Raw genomic sequence first — 19,421 nt, 5'->3', positions numbered from 1 at the left:
GATCATCTTTAAAAAAGATTTTTTTTTTAATTACGTAAAGCATGGGAAGAAATAAACAAGGAAGTAAAACAGGCTTATTAACAACCAGGCTAGAATAAGGTGTTGACATAGTTTCTAAAAAGTCAAAACCTTAAACTACTTGCAGCCAAAAGTAAAGAAGTACCTGTGTTTGTGAAGGAGAAGCACCAGCAGCCAGATGTAACAGAGAATGACACCACACACTTCTGTCATGGCAAAGGCCCACGGAATCCTAGGGACACTGAAATGAGAGGAGGGGGAGGTCAGGATGCACAGAGGAACACGAGAATGGATTTGTTTAAAGAGGTCTTTAAAAGTGGACATATATATATAGTCACTTTGCTGTTGGGAAGAAGGCTCATTTTTAGTACTCAAAGGAGAAAAAAACCACAGGCTTAGAAAAGTGTCTCATATACAGGAAATACTTAATAGTTCAGTTTTCACAAAACAGTAAGTGTGCTGAAAACTATTTTAAGGAACATTTAAAATTCCTGAAAATTTCTAAAACCAAGAGGAATTTCAATACAGCCTTTAAAAAATAACTATTTATCTGCATAACAGCTGAACTTTTTAATGTAAGTTTTTCCAGCATAAAAGGAGTATCACTAGGATACACTGGTAACCACCACCACAGCTGCCACCACTCCTTACCAAGAACTGTGGTTGCCAGTTAAGTGAATGTCTGTATAAATGAGATAATACCATCTAGTATTTGTACATATGACTGTACCTTAGAGCACTTTGGGATTTCATGACTTCAAAAGGTTTGGATATCAGATATTTCCTAAGTATGTCAAACTTGAGACAGAAAAAAAACTGAATAACTATCCTAAGTCATATTTATTCTACTTTTTTTGTTCTTCAAAAAAAGTATTAGTAAAATAAAACCTCAGAATAGTTTTATCTTTAATACTTTCTTTTTGTCTTTTTTTTTGGCAATTGGGGTTAAGTGACTTGCCCAGGGTCACACAGCTAGTAAGTGTCAAGTGTTTGGTCTGAGGCTGGATTTGAACTCAGGTCCTCCTGACTTCAGGGCCAGTGCTCTATCCACTGTGCCACCTAGCTGCCCCCAATGTTTTCAACTGATAAAATTCCAATAACAAGTATTTTCAGTATTTTTTGAGAATCATCAGACCTTAAGAGCTGTGTACTCCCATTCTTCTGCCGGCAGACTAGACCACACCTAAGCCATTCTGAATGGTGATTCAATTGTTGATAAACATTAAGTGGCTTGCCTATTGCTTCCCCTCCCACCCCCAAATGTTCTACTCATCAGAATGCTAGCAGATGGTGAGCCACAGAATCTTAGATCTAAAAAGGACTTCAAAGGTCATCTAGTTTAACCTCCACCTAAATCATGAATATCATTCACAATCTCCAGGGTAAGTAACCATTCAGCTTCCATTTATAAGCTGCAAAGGTAGGGAAGTCATTACCTCTTTCAAGGTATTTTTGGATCATTCCAATTGTTAAAATGTTTTTCTTTATGCTGAACTCAGATCTGCCTTCATATAACTTCTTCCATCAGTCCTAGCTTTCTTCTTTGGATACCACCAAAAGAACAGATCTGATTTTACATGGCAATCCTACAAATATCTGAAGATTTTTACTGTGTCCCTCCTAAATCTTCTTGCCTCCAGACCAAAATGTTCCTCAGTTTCTTCAACAGATACTTGCATGTATGGTCTTGAGAACCCTTCCCCTTACCCCAACATTGCTATCTTGGTTACCTTCCTCTCAAACATTAGTAAGTTCCTACTACATGCATGGTACCATGAACTGTTCAAGAAATACAAAGATGAAAAAATGAGACAGTTCCTACTCTCAAGGAACTTATATTCTAGCAGAAGGATGTAACACATAAAACTAGAAGGAAGGAAAGGAGAGGAGGCAGAGAGAGTCAGTGAATGAGAAAGAGGGGGAGAATAGACTCAGGAATAATTGAGTTTAGGTCCAATCTCAGATACTTGGAAGCTGTGTATGTGACCCTGGAAAAGTCACTTAACCTTTATCTGCCTTAGGTTCCTAATCTATAAAATGGGGATGATAATAGCATCTACCTCCCAGGGTTGTTGTGAGGTCTTAAAGCATCATATAATTTCCCAAGTGGTAAGAAGGTACAGGGTTGGTGGTAGTAGTATAGAAGAGTGGATAAAGAACCAACCTGAAAATCTGGAAGACCTGATTCCCTCCCCCCACCCCCAAGTATTGGTTATGTGATATATAAAGGTGACTTGCCCAGCATCCCCTGTCTAGTTAAGTGTCTGAGGCAGGATTCAAACAGAAATCCTCTAATTCCAAGTCGTAGGTTGTATCCACTGCAGGACCAATGAAATCCTAGTTACAGTCCCTCTCAATGTGGATAAACATAATACAGTTAATTTAAAGAAGGAAAGAAAAAGAACAACTGGAGTCATGGAAACTTCACACAGGAGGGATACCTGAGCTGACATGTGAAGGAGGAGAAGGAGAGGCTGAAACAAAAAGGAAGTGCATTAGAGGTGTAACGGATAACTTGTATGAAGGCACAGGTGCTGGCTATGGCAGTCAAACTCATTGAGAACTTCTGCTGAACTGGAACATAGGGTTGGTAAAATGGAGCAGTATAAAATAAAGCTGAAAAGGGAAGTGGGAGCTAGACTGTGAATGACTTTTAACTGTCTACTATCAATGAACATTTATTAAGCATCTATTGTCCCAAGCCTGGTGTTAAATGCTGAAGATTTCTGAGCAAGGGACTGCCATGTTCAGACCTATGCCTCAAGATACCTATTCTGACCGTGTAAAGGATCTACTGGAGACAAGAGACTGGAAGAAAGCATGGATAGCAAATACACAGTTATTTTTAACATTTTGGTCAAATGGTTAGGAGGACTTGATACACAGTTATTTTTAACATTTTGGTCAAATGGTTAGGAGGACTTGAACTAGAGTAGCTAGCTGGTTGGTGGTTCTGTGAGTACAAAGAAGGAAAAGGATGACGGTGATGTAAAGACTTATCAAATGACCAGTTATATGTGATGAGGAAGAAGAAAAAGTGAAGGATGGTTCTAAGGTTATGAATTCAGGTGACTGGGAGGATGGTAGTACCCTCAACGGAAATAGGGAAGTTTGGGTGAGGGGCAGGTTTATGAGGGGATGTAAGATAAGACATTATATATCAATGTCCTTCTAAAAATCTGGTAAACAGATTTGACCAATACTCCAGACACTATCTCATCAAGGAAGGCCCTTCCAAATACCTATAAAAAATGGCTCTAAACAAATTCTAAAGCAGCAGAACCCACAAAAAGACAGAGTGAAAAAAATTTCCAGCCAAAGACAGCCTGGATGGTTGATCAGAAAGGCATATTGTGCCAGGCGGGGAGAGGAGTGAAGTTGAGCATAGGCACACAGGCCACAGCGACCCTGGAGCAAGCCTCAGAGGACTGAATCGTGGGCAGCTGTGGTGGTTTCCAGACTTCTCAACCCACAAACGCCAAAGATAACTTAGAAGGTCAGTGGGAAAAGTCTGTATCAGCAGGGAGAGAGAGAAGTCGGTGGTCTCAGCTCCAATCCCCAAGTGAGGCTCTGGATGGCGGCTGCTTCCTGAGCTTCCGGCCCACAGACTGAGGGGGAATCCAGTGGCTGATAAGAGGGGGATTGCAGGGATGTCTCTGCTGGTGCAGGATTCTCTTGCTTTGCCAGTTCTTGGATCTGGGTCACAGTTCTGGGTGGTGGTCCTGGGGTGATGAGGAGCGCTAGCACGGTGGAGCTTGTAGTGACTGTGGAGAGGAAACCCTCTTCACAGTTCTAAGACAGAAAAGAATGCTCTTAGACCAGAGCACAGGCCAGGAAAGGAGTAAGCACCTTGCCCTTGATCATAGCACCTTGGAAGAACTGAAAATTTACAGGTCCCTAGAAGTATCTCTGAAAACAGCTGCACAAAACCCCTGAAGCTTGGGACAGTACATTCTCCACACTGGAAACAGACTCCTACCTTAACAAAGAGTTTATAACTCAAGCAATTGGCCGGGATCATGAGCAAGCAGTGCAAAAAGAGGCAGACTATATTATCTTACTTTGATGACAAAGAAGATCAAAACATACAACCAGAAGAAGACAATGAAGCCAAAGCTCCTACATCCAAAGTCTCCAAGAAAAATATGAATTGGTCCCAGGCCATGGAAGAGCTTAAAAAGGATTTTGAGAAGTAAGAGAAGTGGAGGAAAAACTGAGAGTGATGCTAAAGGAGACCCAAAAAAATACTGAAGAAAATAACACCTTAAAAAATAGCCTAACCCAAATGGCAAAAGAGGTCCAAAAAGTCAATGAAGAGAAGAATGCCCTAAAAAGCAAAATTGGCCAAATGGAAAAGGAAGTCCAAAAGCTTACTGAAGAAAATACTTCCTTAAAAATTAGAATGGAGAAATTGGAAACTAGGGTCAATTTGAGAAATCAAGGCACTCTAACACTAATCCAAAGGAATGAAAAAATAGAAGAGAATGTGAAATATCTCATTGGAAAAACAACTGACCTGGAAAATAGATCCAGGAGAGAGAACTTAAAAATCATTGGACTATCTGAAAGCCATGATCAAAAAGAGCCTAGACAACATCTTTCAAGAAATTATCAAGGAAAACTGCCCTGATATTTTAGAACCAGAGGGCAAAACAGAAATTGAAAGAATCCACAGATCACCTCCTGAAAGAGATCCCCAAAGGAAAACTCCTAGGAATGTTGCAGCCAAATTCCAGAATTCCCAGGTCAAGGAGAAGATATTGCAAGCAGCCAGAAAGAAACAGTTCAAGTATTGTGGAAACACAATCAAGATAACACAAGATTTAGCAGTTTCTACATTCAGGGAACGGAGGGCATGGAGTATGATATTCCAGAGGGCAAACGAGTTAGGACTACAACCTAGAATCACCTACCCAGCAAAACAGTATAATCCTTCAGGGTAAAAAATGGTCATTCAATGAAATACAGGACTTTCAAACATTCCTGTGGAAAAGACTAGAGCTGAATAGAAAATTTGACCTTCAGATACAAGACTCAAGTGAAACATGGAAGAGGTAAACAGAAAGAAATCATAAGAAACTTATTAAGGTTGAACTGTTTACATTCCTGCAGGGAAAGATGATATTTGTAACTCATAAGTCCTTTGTCAGTATTAGGGTAGTGGGAGGGAAAAAATTATACGTATGTATAGATAGATAGATAGATAGAGGGCACAGGGTGAGTTGAAGATGAAGGGGTGATATATGGAAAATAAAATTAAGGGGCAAGAGAGGATTATACTGGGAGAAGGAGAAAGGGAGAAGTAGAATGAGGTCAAATATCTTACATGTAACAGACAAGAAAAGGCTTTTACAGGGGAAATGGGGGAAGGTGAAAGGGAATGAATGAATCTCATAGGATTTGGCTTAAGAAGGGAATAACATACACAATGGGGTACGGAAATCTATCTTACCCTACAGGAAAATAAGGGGGGACGGGGACAAGAGAGCAGGGGGTTGATAGAGGGGAGGGCAGACTGGGGTAAGGGATAATCAAAAGCAAACACTTCTGAGGAGGGACAGGGTCAAAAGGGAAAATAGAATAAATGGGGAGCAGGATAGGATGAAGAGAAATATACTTAAGTTTTTCACAACACGACTACTATGGAAGTGTTTTGCATGACTACTCATCTGTAACCTGTATCGAGATGCTTACCTTTTCAATGAGGGTGGGAGGGTGAGGAAGGAAGGGAGAAAATTTGTAACCAAAGTTTTAAAAACACATGTTAAAAAAAATAATAAAATTAAATTAAATTAAAAAAAGAAAAAAATCTTATCAAGGAAGAGGACAGCACCATTGTCATATTTCCTTTTCTGTATACTATATTTCTATTACTTATAATTAGTGGAAATGTCAAACCATGGTAGATATGTTTAACAATAAGATTTTGATCTGGAAATTTCTCTGATTTTAAGGATAAAGGGCCCCATATAAATACAAAATATAGAACACATTATTGTTTCTTGGTTATTTAAGAATAACATCCTAAAAATTATTTGTAATTGTGCTGCTACAGAACAGGTTGTCTCCTAAAATATAAATGAGGCAATACCAATCTAAAATGTAGCTAATTTAAAATGATCTAGTCTTGTTAATTGTAACACAACATAATATTTTAGTGACAAAAGCTTTTGATGGTCTGCATGGAACTTAAGAAATGATGATTTTGAAGAGTAAAAAATGTGTTAGTGTCTCTCTAGTTTTCCCATTTCCTAGGGGAAAATGTGCCCTGATCAATTAACATAAGTCTATTTGAAAAACACATCTCTACACCTGGAATGAACATATATTCTAGTATCATTACCTAATGACACTCTTAAAGTCATCAAATTCCTTTATAGTGACTGTTCACCAAGTGACCTTCTAATGTTAATCCATTTTCCCAAATAGACTTTTCTAATAGGAAGAGAATAAGCTGATCTGTTAGCATGAATGTTCTGGTCAGCCTGGCAGGTATATTTCAATGTACTATTTACTATTACAAGAAATTAGTCAATTTCTTGAATTTCACTAGCAAAAATTGTCTCCTAGAGTCTGATGAAACCTGAGTAAACTGATATTTAAAAATAAGTTCCTGAATACAAAAAATGAAGGACCAAGAATCCTAGACTTAAGACAGATTTAACCAAGATAAAGACATCTCAAGAAGCCCTGTTAAAAAAAGCAAAAGTTTAGAAAAAAAAATTTAACTACAACAATATATAATAACATATTGGACAAGATAGGCAGAGTTTTTCAGTACCTTAGATACTGAAACTGAGATTGACATTAGCTGGTTCTGGGTTCAAAAGGGTCAAGGACATATCTATCTCTTAGTCTTAATTTGCAAAAACGACTTCCAATTAGAGCACAGATGTGAAAATACAGAACAATTAAGCTTCGTGACAAGATACGAAACAAACCTACTTTAGGTCTGAACATGGTGGTAGACAGCTAGAACAAAAGTCTCTGGATTTAAGTTTGAGCTATAAAAATGGTAGGCACTTTTTATACCACAAGTAAAAAGTTAGTTTAATTAAGCAAACAGTTCTTTATCACAAATTAGAGCTGAAAAAAAAAAAGTCTTCTGAAGCAGTAACAGACAATTTCAGAAGGGATTCCAATTTTCAACAACTATTTCTTTTACTATTACTATTAACTATTACAATCTCTGCTAATCTGGATTTAACAACAATTAGTACCCATGGAAACAGAAGACTTCTACCAGCAAAGAGACACATTTGAAGCCCAGAATCTAGATCTCAGCAAGAACTTCTAAAAACAGAAAACAAATTCAGATAAATCTGAGTAACTCCAAGCCAAATTCAATTAACTCCAAATAGATCCAAGGTTGAATCTAAGAATAGTTAAAGGCAGTGTTGTCAAACTCAAATAGAAATGGATTTCTGCCAGCAGCATGCTCACTTAGAAAACCACAAATTAACATTATCTATGTTGTAATATATTTGTATTTATTTTGTTAAACATTTCAGCTGCACTGGGGAGTTTTATGGCTACTCGTAGCCTCTAGTTTTGATACTTACTACTCGCTTTAAGGAGTGAAATTCCCATACAGTCTACAAGACAACCAATAAGAAAAATTTATTTTAATGACAAAAACTTTTTGGTAGCACTTTGCTGATACAGTGAAGTATTATCTAGTTACATCACCCAAATATGTGATAGGAAGACATTAAGACAACAATGAGATTAACTGTTGCTTCTTAACTTTCTCTTCAAAGACACTGTTCCACAGTTTTGCCAGTGTTCTTTGTTTCCAACAGGCTGGTTTTTACTGCCTCAATCCTTCTTTGGCTTGATTCTCTTCAGTGTCTGTGAGCCATGAAAAGGTACTTACTTGGAAACTCTCTCTCTGAAGTGCTTGTGCAGAATAAATTAAACTTGACCGCAAATATACAGTGAAGGAACCAAAAAGTCAGTTAAAAGTAAAACTACCTAAAGGGACATTAGCTTCTAATATAAACACATTCCAAATAGCACTCGCTACTAAGAGAACTAATTTATATGTTGCTAATTTTATTATTCAATTATTGGAAACTTCCAGTGATATTTAACAAATATCAGAAATAAATTATGTAGAAGTCTAGAAAAGCCATTCTTCTTAACTACCTTCTTAGTAAGCTTCAGGGGCTCCTCATTGCCTCTAGGATCAAATACAAACTCTTCTTTTTGGAATTTAAAGACCTTCACAACTAACTTGGCTCTCCTACGTTGCAGGCTTATTATACATTGTTTCCTCCACACACTCTTAGTTCCAGCCAAAATGGACTTCTGGCTGTACCTCCACCTTCCCTCTCCATGCCTTCCCCAAAGGCTGTTCCCCATACTTGGAATGCTGTCTCTTCCTTCCTCTTGTCTCTCAGAATCCCTAGCTCCTCTCAAAACTTGGCTCAAGCATCACCTTAAGGCCTTTCCTGATGCCCCCTGCTGCTGGTATGCTCTTTCTCTCTCCTCCTTCTAATTAACTTGTATTTACTCTGTTCATGTTTTCTATGTGTTTACGTGCCTACAACATCATATACTTCGTCTCTCCATAGAATGTTAAGCTCCTTGAGGGAAGAAGCTACCATTTGTTCTTGTATTCTTAGCAACTAGCATAATGATAGGAGGCTCTTAATAAATATTTGAATGGTTAACTTTTAATTCTTGTCTCTTGGATTATAAATTCTTTGAAGCAAATACTGACTAAATCACTTTTTAGGCATTGAAAAAGGTTTTAAAATTCCCTAAACTAAGTTGTTTTAAATTCACTTTTAAAAGAGTATTTGATTTACGAATTGCTTACCTTCTCAATGGGGAGTGGGGAGGGAGGGAGAGAATTTGCAACTTGAAGTTTTAAAAATAAATGCTAAAAATTGTTTTTACATGTAACTGGGGGAAAACAAAATACTAAATAAATACAAAAATAATAAAAACACCCCCACCCCCAAAAAAAGTATTTGATTTAGAGTCAGAGGAGGACATATCTGGCTCAGATACTACATTAGTAACCTAATTTCTCTGGGCCTCAGTTCCTCAGTGGAAAATGAAGGGGTTGGACTAGAAGACTAAAGTACTTTCCAACTCCAAATCCAATGAACTTTAAAAATAAAGACAAGGCATATAGTTCTTGTACAAATGGAAATTTTTTTTTAAGCAAAGCCAACAAGAAGTTGCTATAACTTCAAAATCATTGGGAATTTCTATTCTTAAAACTTAGCTAACTATCACTGAACAAATATTTCTGTGGTGATGATTTTAGTAACTAGATATATCTAGTTCATTTGGGCTAACCTGTAGGCCTCCAAAGATTACATTAAATGCAGAACTGTTAACCATCAAAACCTGGAATCACAGAAGCAGAGATTTAGATCTGGAAGGGACCCTCAGAAGTCTAGTTAACTCCCTCATTTTTCATTGCCAAGAAATTGTCACGTTGTCAGGACATACTTTCACACTGAGATGTAGATTACAACCCTTCCATAACTTAGTAAATGGTCTTTGAGAGTGGCTGTGTCCAGAAAACTTCTCACCTTGTGAATAATGACAAGACTCCCAGAACTTATAAAGGCTGGATTGGCTGGTCCTTAAACAACAGAGTTCATTGCTAAGGAGATACACTTGCATGAAAATGAATTATTGACATTCTTTTTCCAGTCACCTGGGCTAAGTTCTAAGTCACTGGGTAAGTGGCTAACTGGGTTTTTAAAAGTATACTTTAAAAAAAACAAACAAACAAAAAAAAGGGGCAGCTCAGTGGCGCAGTGGATAGAGCATTGGCCCTGAAGTCAGGAGGACCTGAGTTCAAACACAGCCTCGGACCAAACACTTGACACTTACTAGCTGTGTGACCCCTGGGCAAGTCACTTAACCCCAATTGCCTCAAAAAAACAAAACAAAACAAAACAAACAAAAGTATACTTTAATACACTAATAAAACAAATAGTGTATGCCACCAAATGAGACGTAATACCAATTACCACAGATATTTTGTTCTAGACTGCTGTTTGTTTAGTTTTTTAAACAACATTAAAATGGCTTTTTAATTAGTATATTAACAACAAACAAATACTTACCTATCTAGAAATATATCTGGTAGTGGTGGATAAGTCTGCATGTCAGGCACTCGTTCATGGACTATAACCATGATGAAGGATGTAAACCCAAATACTATGAACACATATACACAACTCAATATGGTCTTCCAGTATTCTGGGTCTAATCTTCTAACCATGTGTTTGTTCTTCCCATTCATGTACTGGTACTGATCTGGATTCAAGTCAGTGATAAGTCCATCACAGTCATGTGATAGTTCCCCATTACAAAGCCAGTCCGAGCCTTGCAGAACACTGATGTAAGGTGACATGGGGCCAAGGAGACTGTCACTGTTGTAACCCATCTCTTCTAAAACGTCAACATGTACTTTTTGCAGTTTACGTATTGATAACATCAGCCTTTTGATATCTCCCAAGACTTTAATTTCCAGAGGAGGTGACCGTAGGTCATATTCAGTCAATGTTAGCAATGTAAGTCCATCAAGTCTATGTTTATTGCATAAGATATCCACATACTCAAAAAAACCTTCATCTTTCAGCCATATAGCGACATGCTTAGTAGTCCAACGGCGAATGCAGAGTTGATTATGCCCTGCCATTGTCTCCTCTGTTTGCTGGGGTAAAAAAAAAAGGGAACAAATTAAGCATGAACTGAAAAGGTTCTACATCAAGAACTATACAAATATGCATGCATGTATGTATGCATGTGTGTATGGATGTATTCCAAAAAAAGCAATGCACCCACACAGCTATACTTGATTTCTAGAAAGGTTAAAAGTAAAATTAAATTTAGGAAGTACTTGTACATTATTCTTAACATATTTCTATTTCAATATATTTATGACTATAGTCCCAAAATGGGGGGGGGGGGTATCTCAAAAATAGGAAAGCCTATCATACATTTTTGTGAGATTAAGACATTTTTTAAAAATGTTAAGCACATGTTACTCAAACCGATCTGTCATCACATCAAAGCGAGTATTTCCTTGCTTTGTTCCTGGCAATCTGTCTATGTTTTCCTCTAAGTTTGCCACAGGGGTTAAATCCAATGTGCTGGGATATTCTAACTATAATTAAATTGGAGAGATCCTCTGATTGGAATCAATTTTAGAAAATTTTCACTTAGGCTATTAGCAAAAGAATGAGACATATAGAAGACTCAGATATAAATAAAGAACATCAAATTTCTCAAACATGCTCTGAAAAGAAAATTCTCTAGATAGTTCCATTAGTTTCTGGAAGCTCTTTAGAGCTGTCTTTTATCTTCAATGTACATAACAATCATAATATACAGATGCCAAAGTTTTGAAAGAAGGTACAGATTGGAGAAAAAGATGGGTAACTTTTATACTTTGAATATTCCTTCAGAAAGCCGACATGCCTATAATCCCTATTATCAGGGAAATTGAGGCTGGTCGATCTTTTAAGCTCTGGAGTTCTGATCTGATATGCTATAGGTTTCAGTGGTGGGGAACCTGCGATCTTGAAGCCACATGTGGCCCTCTAGGTCCTCAAGTGCGGCCCTTTGACCGAATCCAAACTTCATAGAACAAATCCCCTTAATAAAAGGATTTGTTCTGTAAAACTTGGACTCAATTCAAAAGGATGTATCTAAGGACCTAGAAGGTCACCTGTGGCCTTAAGGCCTCAGACTTCCCACCACTGATAGCCAATCATATGTCTGAACTAAGTCTGGAATTGATACAGTGTGCCCCTGGGAGTACCAGGTTGCCTAAAGGAAAGATAGAGTCTGCATAGATCATAAACAAGAGCAGATCAAAGCTCCTGTGTTGATCAGGTTGGGACCAGGGCCATGAGTAGCACCTATACTTCTAGCCTGGGTGAGATAGGGAAACCCAGTTAAAACAAAAAAAAAAAACCCAAAAAACTCTATTGAGTAATCCATTTCCAAAATTGTGTTCGTGGAGAATTTGCTGAACTAAAATTTAAAAGTTTTAATATCATGTGAAAGTGGTAAAATATTATCTAAAGTCTTAAGTTTAAGTCTTAAGTCAGACTTCAAATGAATATTTTCAAAGTTCTAAAAATTTAAGCATTTTACATTTTCTACTGCATTGATCCCATACTTCTCCCCTCATATTCTTGAAACTTAAGTATTTTTTGTTACTGGGATTTATACCATGTTTTAAAATAAAAATAGCTCATATTATATAATACTTGAAGGTTTACAACTACTTTACATACATCATTTTTTTTTTTTGGCAATTAGGGTTAAGTGACTTGCCCAGGGTCACACAGCTAGTGTCAAGGGTTTGGTCTGAGGCCGGATTTGAACTCAGGTCCTCCTGACTTCAGGGCCGGTGCTCTACCCACTGCACCACCTAGCTGCCCCCATACATCATCTTTTTGGGCACTTAAAAAACCTTGCGAGAAGAATTAAAGGTCTATTATTTACAGAAGAGGAAAGAGAATCAGAAATGAAATCATTTGCCCATGATCACATAATACTCCTGTGTCAGACTGAGAATTCAAACTCAGGTCTTAATTGATTCCAAATCTAATATTCTTTTCCACAGTAATATACACTGACTCCTAGATCATAACCTGAAAGCCAAAGGCTTATCAAAAGATACTTGTTGACAAAGGCATACTAAAGCATTACCTATTGTCACTGAGGTTGCAAAGCAGAAAGCAGACTATTTACACATACACACACACACACACACACACACCCCTCACACACTAAACATTGCCGTACAATATTTAAGTACTTAAAAAGTTACTCTGGATTTCAAAGGACCTACAATTCTCTACCACTGGTATCATATATGGGGTCTCTGCTAGATTTTAAAAAGCTTTTTTAAAAAATTTTTTATTTTTTCACGATTACACATAAAAGTAATTTTTTCTATTCTTTTCAAAAAATTCTCTCCCTCCCCCCACACTGAGAAGGTAAGTAATTTGATACAGGTTATACATGTGCAGTCATACAAAAATATTTCCTATTAGTCATGTTGTGAAAGAAAACACCAACCCCCCAAAAAAACCCCACAAAAAAGAGAAAATAAACAAAAAAGCCTGCTTCAATCTATATTCAGACAATATCAGTTTTTTCTCTGGAGGTGGAGAGTATTTTCCATCATAAGTCCTTAGATCATTGTATTGCTGAGAACAGCTAAGTCATTCACATTTGATCATCATACAATATTGCTGTCACTGTGTAAACTGTTCTGCTGGTTCTGCTCACTTCATTTTACATCAGCTCATGCTCATGTTTAAGTCTCTCCAGGTTTTTCCAAAAGTATCCTGTTCATCATTTCTTATAGCATAATAGTATTCCATCACAATTATATACCACAACTTGTTCATCCATTCCTCAATTAATGGGCATCCCCCCCCAATTTCCAAATTTTTGCCAGCATAAAAAGAGCTGCTATAAATATTTTTGGATATATAGGTTCTTTTCTTTTTCAAAAATCTCTTTGGAATATAGACCTAGCAGTAATATTTCTGGGTCGAAGGGTATGGAGAGTTTTATAGCCCTTTATTGGATCAGTTCACAACTCGATCAACAATGCATTAGTATCCCAATTTTCCCACTTCCCCTCCAGCATTTGTCATTTCCCTTATCTGTCATGTTAGCCAATCTGATAGCTGTTTTCAATCTGAGCTGTTTTAATTTGCATTTCTCTAATCCAGTGATTTAGAGCATTTTTTTAAATGAGTATAGATAGAAAACTGTTCATATCCTTTGACCATCTGTCAATTAGGGAATGACTTGTAGTCTCATAAATTTGACTCAGTTCTCTCAATCTTTGAGAAATGTGTATTATCAGAGATAACTTGCTGTTAGAAAGATTTTTTCCCAATATCCTGCTTTCCTCCTAATTTTGACTGCACTGGTTTTGAGTAAAAAAAAAAATTTTAAATTTAATGTAATAAAAATGATCCATTTTACATCCTATAATATTCTCTGCCTCTTATTTTGTCATAAACCCTTCCCTTATCCATAGATCTATGCATTATATGCTCCCCTAACTTGCTTGTATCTCTCTTTTATGTGTAAATCATGTAATCCAACCTATCCATTCCTGCATTATAGATGAGTCCACCACATTCACATTCACAGTTATGATTACTGTGTGTTTTCCACCCTCTGACTTTTTCCTTATTTATCATTCCCTTTCACCTTCTTTTGCCTCTAACGTGTTTTGTTTCTGGGGGCAGCTAGATGGCGCAGTGGACAGATTACTGGGCTTGGAGTCAGAAGGACCTGATTTCACATCCGGCCTGAGACACTTGACACTAGCTGTGTGACCCTGGGTAAGTCACTTACTCCCAATTGCCTCACCAAAAAGGAAAAAAAAAAAGTGTTTTGTTTCTGAGCACTGCTTCCCTGAATCCACCCTCCTATCAACCCCCCCCCCCCCAGCCCTCCAGCCTCTTCTCCTCCTACTTCCCTGAAGGGTAAGATAGATTTCCATACCCAACTGAGTGTGCATGTTATTACCTCTGAGCCAATTTCGATGAGAGTAAGGTTCAAACGTTGCCCACCACCACCTCCATCTTCCCCTCTACTAAGCTCTTTTATCAGAGATAATTTACCCCATTCTCTCTCTTTCCCAGTACATTCCTGTTTCTCACACCTTAATTTTATTTTTTTGGATATTATCCCATCATAGTCAATTCACACCCATACCCTCTATTTATACGCCTTTTAAGGGCCATAATAATGAGGAAGTTAAGAAGCTGCTAAATCTTGTGTTATCCTGATTATGTTACCACAATACTTGAATTGTTTCTTTCTGGCTGCATTTTCTCCTTGACCTGGGAACTCTGGAATTTGGCTATAATATTCCTGGGAGTTTTCCTTTTGGGATCTCTTTCAGGAGGTAATTGGTGGATCCTTTCAATTTCTATTTTACTCTCTGATTATAGAACATGAGGGCAATTTTCCTTGACAAATTTTTTTTTTAATCTTCAAATTTTGACTGGAGAAGAACTTGGGATTAGACAACTTCCCCACATGGGCCACCAAAGTGTTGAGATTTAGGGGTACTGAGACGTCAAAATCACAATATGCGGGTCCTGCCCAAATGAATTTGACTCAAGCCTTCTTTCAGCCAAAGACAAGGTTTATTAAAGATCTGCCATACAGGTCAGATTCTTAAGGAATCTGAACATTTGTGAACTATTGGCTAGGTTCTTAAGGAGTTTGAGCCCTTGACAAATTTCTTGAAAGATGATGTCCAGGTTCTTTTTTTTTTTTTTAATCATGGCTTTCAGGTAATCCAAAAATTTTAAAATTATCTCTCTTGGATCTATTTTCCAGGTCAGTTGTTTTTCCAATGAGATATTTCGCATTGTCTTCTATTTTTTTCATTCTTTCAGTTTTGTTTTATAATTTCTTAATTTCTAATAGCTTCCATTTACTCCATTCTAATTTTTAAGGAATTATTTTCTTCTTTTGGGCCTCATTTTAGAGCTTTTGGATATCCATTTGGCTGATTCTACTTTTTAAGGCATTCTTCTCATTGGCTTTTTGGACCTCTTTTGCCATTTGGTCTAGTCTATTTTTTAAGGTGTTATTTTCTTCAGTATTTTTTGGGTCTCCTTTAGCAAGCTGTTGATTTGTTTTTCATAACTTTCTTGCATCACTCTCATTTCTCTTCCCAATTTTTCCTCTATTTCTCTTACTTGATTTTCAAAATTCTTTTTGAGCTCTTTCATGGCCTGAGACCAATTCATAATTTTCTTGGAGGCTTTGGATGTAGGACCTTTGACTTTGTTGTCTTCTTCTGATTGTATATTTTGATCTTCCCCGTCACAAAGTAAGATTCTATAGTCTTTGTTTTCTGCTGTTTGCTCATTTTCCCAGCCAATGACTTGACTTTTTAATTCTTTGTTAAAGGAGGGCTCTGCTTCCAGGGTGAAGGGTGCATTGTCCCAGGCTTCAGGCATTTTGTGCAGCTGTTTTTAGAGATTCTTCTAGGGACCTGTACGTTTTCAGTTCTTCCAAGGTGGTATGATCTAATAAGAGTTGTTTATTCCCACAAACACATCCTTCTGCCCTGGAACTGAGGAGGATTCCCTCTCCACTGCTGCCACAAGCTCTGCTATGCCAGTGCTCCTCCTTGCCCCAGGACTGCCAACCAGATTCAAGTATGGGCAAAACAACAGAATCGTGCCACGTCAGTAAAGAGATCTCTGTAATTTCCTTCTGATCACTTATTTGATCCCCTTACTGTCTATGGGCTGAGAGCTCTGCAAGCAGCAGCTGCCACTGCCACCACCACCACCACCACCCTGGAGCTGCACTGGGCTCCTCTCTCACCTAGGTCCCGAAAAACCTTTTGCACTGACCTTCTAAGGTGTCTTTATGGGTTGAAAAGTCTGGAAACCACCACAGCTGCCCTTGATTCAGTCCCCTGAGGCCTGTTCTGGGTTTGCTGGGGCTCAGTCTACGCAGGCACAGCCCATGCTGAACCATGTTCCTCTCCCAGCCCAGTGCAACAGACCTTTCCTGTTGACCATTCAGGTTTTCTCGGGCTGGAAATTTGTTTCACTCTGTCTTTGTGTGGGTTCTGCTACTCTAGAATTTGTCTAGAGTCATTTTTTACAGGTATTTGGAGGGGTTTGGGGGAAAGCTCAAGTAAGTCTCTGCTTTTACTCCACCATCTTGGCTCCGCCCCAGGAATGATTTTCTTTAGGCCAATTTGGCCATTTGGCCAATTCTACTTTTTAAGGAGTTATTTTCTTCAGTGAATTTTCATACATCCTTTTCCATTTGGCCAATTCTGCTTTTTAAAATGTTCTTCTCTTCTATGGATTTTTGTGCCCCATTTATCCCATTTGGCCTGTTCTGTTTTTTAAGGTGTTATTTTCTTCAGTATTTTTTTGTGACTCCATTACCAAGCTGCTGACTCTCTTTTCATGATTTTCTTGCATCACTGTCATTTCTTTTCCCAATTTTTCCTCCAACTCTGTTATTTGCTTTTCAAATTCATTTCTGAGCTCTTTCAGGAATTCTTTTTGGGCCAATTCACATTTTTCTTTGAGAATTTGCACAAAGGCAGTTCTGACTTTGTGTTTTGATATTCCCTGTCACCACAGTAACTTTCTATGGTCTAGTTCTTCTGATGTTGCTGTTTGCTCATTTTTCCAACCTATTTCCTGACTTTTACCTTTATGTAAAAGTTGGGCTCTGCCCCTAAGTTGGATGGGGTGCTGTCTGTGCTTTCCTAAGCTTCTGGCTTTTTGTGTTGCTATTTTCAGAGCCAGTTCAGGGGAGGGGAGAGTCTATAAGTTTTCAGTTCTTCCAAGGTAATATGATCTAAGGAGAGGTTTGGTCGCTGCTTTCCTGGCCTGTGTTCTGGTCTGAGAGCAACTATAGCACTCTTTTCTGCCCTGGAACTGTGTCCAGGGTCCCTGCTCCTGCTAGTGCTGCTCCTTGCCCTGACTACAACCCAGAACTACATATGGACAATGCAACAGAATCCAGTTTCTAGTGACAGCAAAGGGTCCCCTGTAATCTCCTTCTGACCAGTTGTCTGACATCAAACCTCCCCTGCCAACCTACCATCTGTGGGCTGACAGCTACAGAAGGTGCCATCACCAATTCAGCCATCCCCTAAGGCCTGCAGATGGCTTGCTGGGACATGGTCTATGCTGGACTGCACTCCACTCTCACTCCAGTGGGACTGACTTTTTCTGCCAAGCTTCTAAGTTGTCTTGGGCTGGAAAATTACCCTGTCCTTTTGTTGGTTCTGCCGCTTCAGAATTTGTTTTGAGGCATTTTTTTAATGTTATTTGAAGGGGAAATCGGAAGAACTCAAGAGAGTCCCTGCCATTACTTGCCAATCTTGGCTCTGCCCAACAACAAGCTTTTTAGTGCATACATTCATAGCATAATTCCAGTTCTTAGAGATAAAATTAATACCTCTAATCAGCCTAATGAAGAGCTAGTAAATAGTGTTTTTATCAAGGGTTTCTGACTTACACTGAGATTCTGGAAGTAGAAAGACTTGTCCCTAGTCCACTTTGAGGAGACAGGACATTACCATCCCACCGGTGCAGGTGGTAGGATTTCTTCATGACAATATTTGTAATTTACATTCATGGTCAGCAAGATTAAAAATATTATTGTAGTTCATAGGGCTTAACTGTTTCATCACAAACCTCTCTCTTTTCCAATAGATCTTTTTAACATTTATAATTCTCTATTTAGTTTTCAATATTTTCAAACCTGAGATCTAAACACTTCAATCAATTTTATTGCTAAGGAAAGCAAAGGAACATATTAACACCCAGCTTACTTTAAGCATACTGGGAATGTCACACACAAATCTGACCCTTCTCAAAACCTACCTCTCCTCATGTACCCTGGCTTGGTTATTTCAGACTTGAGAACCACAAGCACATGCTTCAAAGGGTGCAACAGTACTATGCAGACAAATGCTTATACTATAAAGGTCCAATTTTATCTTTCATTTTCTCCCTATTTAGCCATCTTCCTTCTAGTAAAGACAGAAGAGCTTACCACCAATGTGTTCCAAGTCACTCCCATCCTTTTACAGCATTGTTAAGCTTGTTCTCCAGTTCAGTTTACCCAATTTTCTTTCTTCTTACATTTCTGCCAAATAACCTTTACTCTTTCAAATATTTTCTTCTGACTTGATTCACTAGGTTCTCCTTTCTACCAACACACTGCTAACAAAGAACCTTTGATGTTTTCTATCTGGATTCTAAAAGCTATGACAGATCACACAGAAACCTCCTTTGAGCCTGCTACTACTATATCCTGAAAACATGACACATCTTGTAGTAGCCTATTATGATGTTTCAGGTAAGAACATGTCCTATAATTATATCATCCTAAGATCTTAGGATTGTATTTTATGCCACAGAAGGAACCAGTGTTGATCCAAATTGTTCAAAAGAAAGTTCACAATTTGCTCTTCCCTTCCTCTTCACCCCATCCCCTAAATTTTTTTTCCAAACCAGTCCAGTACATTCAGGGAGTATTTTGAGGTTATCTGTAGTTTTGCTAAAGAATAACTCATGAACAGAATACATTATGTAATATATGTCACTGCATTATGTAGATTACACGATGTAATAAATTACACCAGGGATCGAGAAATGAAATAACTCACCAATATATACCTAAATGGTTCACATATTTGGGATTTTTCTTTTTCTCTACACATTTAACTCAGCAAGTATTTACTGAACCTACCACTCAGAATTGTACTAGGTACTGAGGGTAAAAGGTAGGTACCAAAACAGAAACAAAAACTTATAATCCTAATGGAGAGACATTGCAGACATGAGATGGCTGAGGAAGGTTTCACAGAAGAAGCAATGGAG

At 38.0% G+C, this 19,421-nt stretch overlaps 1 protein-coding gene across 1 annotated transcript in view; it reads right to left on the bottom strand.

Annotated features, from left to right (window-relative positions):
- SAMD8 (sterile alpha motif domain containing 8) overlaps positions 1 to 19,421 on the bottom strand; it is a 51,125-nt gene that overhangs the window by 10,734 nt on the left and 20,970 nt on the right. The window contains exons 2-3 of the mRNA XM_027860719.1: positions 10,113 to 10,705; positions 164 to 259 (exon numbers count right to left, since the gene is read on the bottom strand). Coding sequence (XP_027716520.1) covers positions 164 to 259; positions 10,113 to 10,690 — 674 coding nt within the window. The 5' untranslated portion in view covers positions 10,691 to 10,705. The remainder of the gene's footprint in view (positions 1 to 163; positions 260 to 10,112; positions 10,706 to 19,421) is intronic.

The sequence above is a fragment of the Vombatus ursinus genome, unplaced genomic scaffold (genome assembly GCF_900497805.2).
Source record: "Vombatus ursinus unplaced genomic scaffold, bare-nosed wombat genome assembly UNPS02000749.1, whole genome shotgun sequence".
Lineage (NCBI taxonomy): Eukaryota > Metazoa > Chordata > Mammalia > Diprotodontia > Vombatidae > Vombatus > Vombatus ursinus.
Note: the sequence above shows the minus strand (reverse complement) of the source record. Positions and strands in the feature narration are given on the sequence as shown.